The 11,179-nt window shown below is 36.6% G+C and overlaps 1 protein-coding gene across 2 annotated transcripts in view; it reads right to left on the bottom strand.

The window, feature by feature from the left end:
- LOC142336065 (uncharacterized) overlaps positions 1-11,179 on the bottom strand; it is a 72,156-nt gene that overhangs the window by 26,968 nt on the left and 34,009 nt on the right. The window contains exons 7-8 of one of the 2 annotated variants that reach the window (XM_075384568.1): positions 10,324-10,470; positions 186-888 (exon numbers count right to left, since the gene is read on the bottom strand). In XM_075384568.1, the coding sequence (XP_075240683.1) occupies positions 186-888; positions 10,324-10,470 (850 nt within the window). The remainder of the gene's footprint in view (positions 1-185; positions 889-10,323; positions 10,471-11,179) is intronic. The other variant, XM_075384569.1, reaches the window with a different exon arrangement.

Genomic DNA, 11,179 nt, shown 5'->3' with positions numbered 1-11,179 from the left:
CAAAAATGGCGTTAAAACGACTGGGACCTAAGTAAAAGTCAAAAACTTTTTTTGAGTTTTTTAACCAGTAGAAGAAAGGTACGCAGTTATCTGTAATTGACACACTTGTCTAGAAGAATGCGAAGCCGTGAGCCAAGAACCAGCATAAAGCGTCTCAATTTAGAGTGCATTATACAATTACTCACCTGCTTGCTTAGCGGGTATAAAAGTTACATTTTCGTACTCGGGTGCTACGAAATCATCATCGGTGTCCACAAGCCGACCGAGTGACCCTGAGTTGGCAATCAGGCCAACACCTGATGATTTCGCCTTCCACGTGTTAGTAGCAGAACTACCACGTGAACTTGGATCTGCATAGTGACCGTAATAACTATTTGAGTTAGTGTAACTTGAGTTATCTCCAGGACGGTTAGTACTGCTCACGTAGTTTCCATCTCGATGCGTTCCGACAGAACTTTTAATTTGATCTCCGACATTGTCATTGATGTCGCGATACGCTCGCAACTTCAAATCTTCAAACTCTCTTCCCGCAGCCTTGTGATATGATTGAGAATTAGTGTTTCTACTGGAACTAGGGTTAATAGACACAGAATAGGTAGTACCTTCAACAGAGTTAGGTTTAAGAGAAGTTAAGGCATCCATTTTTTCGGCAATAGTAGAACTAGTAGTAGTAGTAGTGTTTGGTTTAAATAGATCCTTTAAGTCATTCGAAGTATAATCTGCAGGGTTAGTTTCACTGTAAGTAGATAGACTGCTGCTATCGCGGTTAAGTGATTTCAGAGTTCGGTTAAGCCACTCGTCAGCTTCGCTAATTGCTCGTTCGTGTTTACCTGAACTCTCGATCAGTTGATTCGTTTGGGACAGCCATCGTGTAGCCTCTTCGATTGCCTGAAACAAAAATTTCAAAAACAATAATTCGGCGAATGACCCTAAGATTTTAATAACATGATTAAAATTAATATTTCAATTCTTATTTGGTGGCTATAAACTCTATGCGAGCCCGATTTCCGTTGACTCAAATTTGGTCGAGGTACCTTTGGCAGACGAAATTCGGGACTCGATTCTGTTTTAGCCAAATGGGGGGAGGGGAAGGCAAGCAAGTACAATTAGTTCAAATGGTGGACCTGAAATCATTTTAGAGATTATAGGCCGTTACAAAATTTGGGTCTTTCCAAATATCCCCCGCGCTTGTAACGGGATAGCCCCCAAAATCTATTTTCAAAACATGAAACCAATTTCGGCGCATTTTTCGATTGATTTTAGTTAGTAATAAACTTCCAGCAACAGTTTAGCTGCTGAAAAACGTGAATGAGAGGACAATTTAGGTAACGCAAATCTCCAAACATAGCCGGCAAATAGCTGCCCCTGACCCAAAGAGATAGAAATTGAAAGACATTTTTCTAAGTATCAAAAGTTCTAATTTGGCGTGCAGTTGCAGTTAGATTCTAATATTATACTTAATTTAGCTACTAAACTGAAGGTTATTAAACTTAATAGTAATACCAGCGAGAAAATCCGATAATCTAATGCATTATGACTTAATGAATGGGCATTATCGGTTCATCACGTGTGACTTTTGATTTTGTTCTTTTAACTGACCGAGTTCACTACTTTCAGTAATTGAATTAGTGAAATACTTTAAAATCCATTCAATTGAAACAGTGAGTGAAGCTAGTCAAACGTGAAAGTCGTGACTTATGTATAACGATAAACAAGACTGAAAGGTAAAGCGAATTAAAAACATAGCAGGACCAGTCCTAAATCACAATTCAAGGAATTAGTAAACTAACAACCCGAGAATTAACATTTTCACAATAAAGCCAAATTAATAAAGACAACAACGCCCCTGACCAAATATGCACCAAATGTGAAAAACCATTTGATTTTTTTTTCAAGATTTAGAGTTCTAAGAATCGCTAACAATAACAACACATCGAGTCCACGCATCCTTAGAACGAGTACACAAAACAACATTGTGGAAATCAATGACAGAAATCAAAAACGAGGCAAAAACTAAAGAATTTGGCAAAAATCTGATTGTCGGTGTCGTAAAGGTACGCGAACCTCAAAACTACATGCCAACATCCTTAACAACATATTATAAAACATTAGAAGCCATAAAATACCTTTTAGCATTTCTAAACAAGAACTGCTATCCTTGAGACAAAGCCACGAGAAAACAAAAACATACGAAATTACTTTTCTTGAAAAAACCTGTCAAAATGAAAAATACCCCTTTAGAAATCAAGCGACTAAACAGATACAACTGCTCCTTATTAGCAACCGAAATTTTTTTTCATTTTTAAGACGAAACGATAAAATACGACCAAATTTCTCAAAAACAAGAAGTTCGACAATACTTTGTTAGAGCGATTAGTAGCACGAGAGCAACAGCTATTGACTGAAGCAAATATTGCCATAAACTTATTCGTCATTAGCAGCCGATGAGATCTGTCATTACTGGTATTGAGTGATGACATCGTAGAACCAATGCCAGCAAAACTAAAAAAAATGATGAAATTTTTTGAAAACCAACAGCGTATAGTCATAGGAAATAAAAATTTACTAACAGAAAACACCAACTCGATTAACTTGAGCTTCGGTAGCAACAGATGAGAACTGTCATAAATGAGATTAACGGAAGACAACAATGTGGACCATAACACAAAATTTGATGTTTCTAAGAAAACAGTTAGTGTCAAAGTCAAAGAAAGCAATAAGTTTGATCTGAAAGAATGAAAACAATTGGAATAAACATTATTATCAACCTATGAGACCTGTCTTTAATGAAATGAAATGATCACCCAATTAGAAACAGCAAATACTCTCAAAACTCAAAAAGTTAACAAAATATTTGAGAATAAATATTGTCAAAGTTAAAAACCACTAGCCAGGAATTCAAATCATCATTTAGGTTAATTTTTTTAACTTTAGAAACCAATGAGACCTGTCATTACTAATATCACTTAGAGATAAGACAACAGAAATAAAAATCAAAAGGGGAAAATTGGATAATCACATTTTTATGACAACAGTTAGTGGCAACGTCGTAGAAAGCATTACTTGCCCGTCGATGTATTCAAGCAGTTGCAAATAGGAGCAATAAGAACACATATAAGGTAACAGAAGTCAAATGGCTGCACTTGAAAAGAAATCGCTTTCGAAACCAAAATTTGTTCAAATACAAATTTCTCACTCAACTTTATAAACACTTTGAATAAAAAAAATAAGGCCTCAAACCTACTAGATTGTTCGCTCCGTTTACTACTCCGACGCGATTAAAAGCACGGTTCTTATTTGACTTCTCACTGATGCAAAATAGCCGAAGTGTGAACAGATCTTAACAAAGACAGCGCACTAATACAATACAAATACTCTAGATTGTAAAGAGCGCCTAAATAATAGCCGCTGAGACGCTTTCGGCGACTATTAGGAACTCAAATTCGTCTTAAAAATGACAAAACATCTACCAACACTTCCAAGAAAAAATTCAGAGTAACATTTTTGTTAAAGTTTTCTGCTATTCTATGAGTAGTTGTTTGTTTTTTTTTAATTTTACTTCAAGACCCCGATGTACAATGATCAGACCGAAATAAGGGAAAGAGTATCGGCACAGCTGTAAAGTGTTTTAAATCTAATGTAGAACACAAAGCTAAACAGCTTTTTATTTACCCATTCAATTGACAAATTTGCTTTGAAGTATCGCCGTTCCGTCCATTTGAATGTAGTCTTAGTAGGAAACTGAATATTTAAAGCGAAATATTTCCTTATCTGAACCGATAAAGCAAAGGAACATATCCAATGTCGCAAAAATTTGGTCTATTATTTATGATTTTAAGTATATTTGTCTCTGAAAAAATTTTGAGCTTAGATGACATTGAAGGTTACTTAGTGCACAGAAAGAAAGCAAAGTATACACTAAAATTCTCATGATTTTTATTGAAAACACAACTCAAATATGACTAACATAGCTGGCAGATTGCTAGAAAATAGCCGCAATAGATTCGTAGATCGGCAGTCTAAAAAAACAGTAAAAAAGACAGACAAAAAACTCGTCTTTTCATTGAAGGCTGATCTGTTATATTTTGATTAAAAATCTGTATAAGTTATTGTTGCCTCTATTAGCTGATCTCAAATAACCTTCATTTAGAGTGACACACACCCATTTGACCTTATCTCTTTGAATTAAAGTAAATAAAAGTCAATTTCAAAGTGAGGAAGTCATTTTTGAGAGTAAGGTAAGTCAAGTGTGACCAAAAATTTAATCACGCGCATGAACAAAAAAACTCGCTCCACTAAGAGCGAAAAATGACGTCACACATGCAGTTCAGTTGAAATTGCATGAAAGAATGAATAAAAAGTGGCTGTGACGTCATATGGTCGTAACAAAAATCATGACGACGAAATAAAAAACCATAGCAGGACAAGTCCTGAAATACAATTCAAAGAATTGAATGAAAAACTCAGACGTACTCTACCTATCCAGCAAATTAATTGAACAATGCCAGCCAGAACACAAACAAAATCATCTCAAAAAATTGAGAAATTAAGATCAAAACTAAACAAAAATATACTCATTGCTAAAAATCTTGAAGCTTTTAAACCTAAAGCAAAATTTTTTCCCTTTAAAAATACCTGTTTCAAAAATATGTTCAAAACCAATTTTTGTTTCTAAAATCAGTCCAGTATTATATCTGCAAGACCTGAAAAATACCCATTGGCCCTTGAAGATCGATTAAATCGAAAATGAACAAAAAATTTAGAAAAAGAAATCAATTACAATTTATAAGGAAATGTTGCTGAAAATCGTGATATAAATATCTTCAGAATCATTTCTCTGTCTCTATCTCTAGAGGCTCTCCAGTAAATCAATTCCAAGCTTTAAAAAACTCATTGACTCATAGATCGATAGGCAAAAATTTCTAGAAAAAATTTCAACTTAAAAAATTAGATTTTGGTTCTAATTAAACGTTGAAAGCCATTCAATTGCCCCCAGCAACCATTTAATAGCATACTATCAAACCCTGGATGATTAACTGTATACTGAGGTAAGAAAAAAATAAATAAAATACAAATGTTTTGAATAAACTTGAAAAAAATTGCAAATTTTATCAAAAAACTTCAAAAAGTCGAAAGGTTAAATTGTTGAAAACAAATCCATTGAAACTAAAAATCAAGCAGTAAATTTATATCAGAACGTGGAATATGTTTTCTTGCACTTGAGTATGGACGAATATCAAAAACTGACAAAAACTTTAGGAAGCCTTAAAAAAAACTGCAGATTTTATCAAAAAATGCTAAAATTCGAGACACTAAAATGTTAAAAACCATTCCATTGTTACTAGAAACAATGCAATGCCCTATTACTAAACCTCAAAAGAGATTGCTTTGAGATTGCCTGGTCCCTGAAGCTCGAAAAACTGAATAAATGACAAAGTTTTCAAAAACCTGAAAAAATGCGAATTTTGTCAAAAACAATCGCTAAAATTTATGATATTCAAAAGTTGAAACCTATTCCATGGCAACTAAACATTTTTCAGTAACTTATTATTCAACCGCTGTTGAGGTTTTCTGGTCCCTGGGACTCAAACAACTTGAATAAAGACAATAAATGTCAAAAAATGAAAAAATTGCAAATTTTGTCAAAAAAAATGCTAAAATTCATGATGGCAAAAACATGAAAACCATTCCCTTATCACTAGAAAAGATGCAGTAATCTATCATCTAACATTTTATCAAACCCTAGAGGAGGTTTCCTGACACCTAGGGCTAAAAAACTCAAAAAATGTCATAAATTAGTATCATTTTGCGTGTTTGTGTTTGTAGTACCAAAACATATAGCTCATAAAATGGTCATAACAAGCAATTTTCTCTCGCAACAGGCCTTCAACAACTTTTAAAAACTTCAACCTAAGACTAATCCAAACAAAAAATCACAAAAAACATGATAAATTGCACCATTTTGAGCCCAAAAACTCCTAAAAATGACCATTTAACCTTAAATTAAGGCTATCCCAGCAGCTGCACCACTATAAGCACTTGAAGAACTACTAAAGCCCACTTTGGGCCTCTAAGGAAACTTAATGCCCGCTGGGCTTTACCTGTTTGTCCCGTTTTGAAAGATCAAAGTCATTGAAAAATTTGTGAACACATCTTAAAAAAAAACAGCGCACCAATACAATTCAAATTCTTTGAATTGTGAAAAACCAAGAGAAGGCCAATAATAGCCCCAGCTCTCGCTGTGCCGCTATTAAAAAAGAACCCTTTTGACAAAAATCTGTTTTCGGGCAATAGTAAATTTATGCTACTTGCAGTACCGCATGTTCGTTATAACTTCCACTGTGATCAAATACAGAGTATATGTCCATTATTATGATATCCAGTCATAACATTTTAAATTTTGGGGAAGCATATAATCTTAACGGACTTCAACTGTTTGACAGCACAGAAGCGATTCTCCTTCTTTTATGTAGCTGAGATACAAAAACATAGCCGACAGATTGCCGGAAAATAGCCACCGTTGACGCACTTGATGCACATCGGAATTGAAACAGAAAAAAATGAAGAGATAAATTGACCGATTTTTCTGTTTTTTTTTTCAGTGTAAAAAAATGATCCAATTTGAAGTGCAGTTTCAGTTGGATTCCAAAACTTAACTTAATTCAGCTTCTAAACTGCAAGCTTATAAGCTTAATACCAATGTCAGCTAGCAAAGACTCTAATGAACTTTGATAACCTAATTCTCAATGACTTAAAGACCGGGATTTCTCCGTTTATCGCCTCTTTTGATTTTGATCTTATGATTTTGACAGTATTTTCCACATTGCGTAATTAAAGACATGAACGAATTTAAAATCCATTTAGGTGAAACAATGAGTCAATTATGACAAGTCAACAAAATCGTGACTTATGTAAAACGAAACACGTGATCAAGTGTACACTAAAATTCTAATGACTTTTTTGAAAACACAACTAAAATATGACTAAAAAAATAACCATTTTGACAAAAGTCTGTTTTCGGGCAATATTAAATTTATCCTAATTAGAGGACCGCATTTTTGCACTAACTTCTGTGATCAAATACAGAGTAAATGCCCATTATTATAATATCAAGTCATTACGTTTCAAATTTTGCGGAAGCAATTAACCTTAACGGACTGCATCTGTTTGACATCACAGAAGCGATTCTCCTTCTTTTATGTAGCTGATATACTAAAAAATAAACACAGCTGGTATGTCCCCAACAATAGCTACAAAAGTTCCGCAGACCCTAGGTCTCAAAATTCTAAAGATAAATTATCTACTAAATGAAATGCTTTAATTGATTAATACTTGTACTGCCCTGAAATAAACTTCGATTGAGTCGGGATATCTTCAATTGACCTCCTCCTGGGAGAGAAAAGGTCATCATCTTATGTATCGAAACAATCGACTAACCTTGGGCAAATTGCACCCAAACAGCCGGCGAGGTTTAGCTTCGGTAGTACCCAGCTGGGGCTGAGATATGCAGGCATTAGGAGGGGGGTCAACTGATTGGGGGGGGGGGGGGGTAGGTAGGCAGGCCTGGGAGTGCTTGACGAGAAGGTGGTCCAAACCACCAGGTGGAAGAGGGTAGACTGGGGGGGATAAGTGGGTGAGGTGATTGAGTGGGGGGTCAAACTCTCAAGATTAAGAACCGCCAGTCACAACATGAAATAGTCGCCTCAAAACATTTTTGGTGAATCGTATTCTTTCGAGACTGATTATCCATATAGCTCTAAGAGAATTTAATGCCCTCCAAGCGATACATGTTTATCCCGTTTTAAGGACGAAAAGTCAAATAGGTCAGACGAAAAATCGGTCAAGCGAAAAAATTCCTCTAATATAATTGCTACAAACTTTGTATTCAAATGGAGGGGAGCGGGCGAGGGGTTAGAGAGGGGAGTTCAGGGAGCGAGAGGTTCAAACATATAAAAACCGCCCTTCACACAATGATTTTACGTCTTCTCAACGAATTCGGTCAATCTTATAAAAAATTTAGAGACTATCAAGGTGTAGGGCTCTACTAAATCTGATCAGCCACTTAATGCTCTCCGGCCTTACCTGTTTATCCCCCTTTAAGGAGCAAAATTAAAAGTTTCCGACGAAAAATCGGTTTGGCGTGAGAATGGTCTGCAGGTAGGTAATTAGAGGGGCAGGGGGTAGGCACTGGAAAGAAATTTTCTCAAAATAACCTTTGGACCTCGAATACTACGAGTAGGTTTTAATTACTATATATTAACAACTAAGCTTTATTTAAAGTCCAATGTTCGAAACAATCTGAACGTTCTAAAACAGAAATCAGTGCTCAAAAACTAGTCAAAGTTCAAGCCCTGATCAAAATTGCATCAGCAAAAAAAACTGGAGAATACCAATAGTCCTCTCCGAGTCGGTCGTAAAAAGACCACAAGACTAATGTAGTCGCTACAAACTTTATTTGAGAGCAATTGATAAACTCAGGGCGCGCAATTCGCAGCATTAAAGATAAACATCACACAAATTACCACAAAATTAACGAAAACGAGTTTAAAAAACGAGTAAAGCCCACAAAATCAGTCAGAGAAATATGAAAACTTTCTTTTCATTATATGAAAACTTCTATTTCTGAGCTGCGTTACGGGTGGAGCAATGTGCAGAGGGTGGGATATTTTTTTGTTTTTTTTGGGGGGGGGGGGTCAAACTCTCAAGAACCACCAGCACGCAATGTTTTTTTTTATTAATGTCTCCTCAAAACAGTTTCGGTGAATCGCATACTTAGAGTCCTGGTACCTCAGGTGTTACCTGTTTATCCCGTTTTTGAGGACGAAATTCAAAAGGGTCAGACGGAAAATCGGTCAAGCGAAAAATCGCGCAAAAAAGACCATACAATATCAGTCGTCAAACAGGGAGAAGGCAAGACTGCAATCACTCTGTTTGCCTCATTCCGGCGCATGGCTTGCGGCACCTCCAGTTCCTGCCTTAGGTCTCCATATGTGTCCCAGTGAATTTCAAATTAGTGTCAAATACAGACTAGGTATTGCAGTTTATGAAGATGAAAGGAAGTGCCCTTACTGCAGGTCTGGGACCCTTGACATTTTTGGTGACCACGCCGTCATCTGTCCTGGAAGAGGGGATGCAATTTCTCGGCATGACAGGATTCGTGACCGTTTTGCATCAGCTTGCTCAGCAGCTAACTTGTCCCCAGTCATAGAAAAACGGAACCTTATTGCAGGAAACGGTTCTCGCCCTGGCGACATATTTCTGCCTTCATGGAAATCAGGTCGTCCAGCTGCTCTAGACGTCACCGTAACTTCTCCACTGCAACCAAACATTATAAATCAGGCGGCAGAGAACTCTGGTTACGCGATTGAAGCAGCCGAAGAGCGAAAGTATGCACAACACGAAAATGATTGCTCTGAGCAAGGAATTTTGTTTGTTCCCCTTGCTGTTGAGTCATTGGGTGGTCTGTCAGTCACTCTCAAGAAAGCGTTAAAGCGCATAGCCCTGTTAGCTGACAGCAGGAATTATCAGTCGCAAGGACATGCTATCGCTTTTGATAGATTGGCTCAGTCGGTTTCCGTTGTGATTGTACGAGGATCAGCTACAATGTTGCTTGCACGAGTCCCGTAACCCCAATTTTTGCAATATTTTTGGACAAATTCTATTTCGGCAAACTTTGTGATCTCCAAGAAGAAAGGAGTCTTTTGAGAAGCGTCACCCAATGAGAGGGGACCTTCGTTTTTGTAAATATTGTCTCACCCAATGAGCGGGGAGAACATAAATAATTTTCAAAAGTTCATAGAAGATTGAAACGAGAAGAATTCTGAAACTTAAGGAGAACAGGACTGATGTTATAGAGTGCGATTGAGAAGAGTGAAGAATTCTTCAACAAAAAACACACTTATTTGAACCTTCAATGAGCAAAAACTTTTGATTCCGAATCAAAGTTTGATAACAAAGATTTGTATTAATTCATATTAGACATATAAAAAAAAATACAATATTATTGCTACAAACTTTGTTTGAGAGCAATTAAACAGCAGTCGAAACTACCATATCAAACATTCAATCAGCTTTAGCTGTCTCTTGTACACAAAATAGGTGTAAGTAACACCCAGATAGGTTAACTTTACAGTGGAGAGAAACTTTGGAAAAATAATTCTTCATAATATAACAGCAAGGCCATTCAATGGCCATTGATCATTCAAACCAAACGACCTCAAATCCATAGTACGAGCTGGCAATTTTTCATTCTTTCCTCTTAGCTTTGTATTCAGTTTTATCGATCGATATAATGTCCCCAGAAAACTTCATGAAATGATTTACCTGAGAATGATTAGGAGTGAATTCTGACATAACTACAGGTTTTGCAGCAATTTGCGGCTGTTGCTGTGACTTGTTGACCTTCAAATTTGCTGAACCAGCAGAGGACTTGGAGTGATGCTTCCTCATTGCGTAAGAATCCCGATGCGTCTGAAGAAAATGGTAGAGTTTCAACCAGCTTTACATTGAGAACACTTTGTTTATGTATTACTAACTCTGAACAAAGAGACGTGTATTTATTAAAAACAAAAGCGAGTGTTGCTGTCCCAAATAAACATTATAAAAATCAATATGGACACTAGTTAAATATTCGGCTATACGCATCTTCATTTTAAAAGCTCTCTATGTGAAGGCTTAAACTGAGTTAAAAGGTAGACATTTTGTACGAATTAACAAACAACCAGCAGCTAGCAGGAAAAGCTGCGCAATAGAGCTGCTTCAAAAGTTCAAATATTAACAGCAAAAGCTCAAAAGTTCTAATCATAAGCAAAGCAACTTAAAATATCATATATTCACCTTACGACGAAACAAAGAAAAACATAAGCGACTAACATCTTGCGAATTGCTCTCAAACAACGAGCGAGCGGTTGGCTTTGGTAATAGCTAGCTGGGGCATAGAGATTCTAGCATTAGGCACGGGGGGAGGTAATCAAAGTAAAGGGGGTCAAGTGTTAGGGGAAGGGTTTGGAGGGCTGGATGAGAGTGGGGTTCACATTGCCAGGAGGAGATGAGTGGACGATGAAGTGCTGGGGCAAGGGGTCAAACTTTGAAGATTGACAACCGCCCCTCACACAATAAAAACATCGCCTAAAAATAGTTTCGGCGGGTTGCATACTTGAAGACTATTAAGTCGTGTGGC

This window comes from Convolutriloba macropyga, chromosome 3, assembly GCF_964194025.1.
Source record: "Convolutriloba macropyga chromosome 3, txConMacr16.3, whole genome shotgun sequence".
Lineage (NCBI taxonomy): Eukaryota > Metazoa > Xenacoelomorpha > Acoela > Convolutidae > Convolutriloba > Convolutriloba macropyga.
The sequence above is the reverse complement of the archived record's forward strand: the minus strand, read 5'-3'. Positions and strand labels throughout refer to the sequence as shown.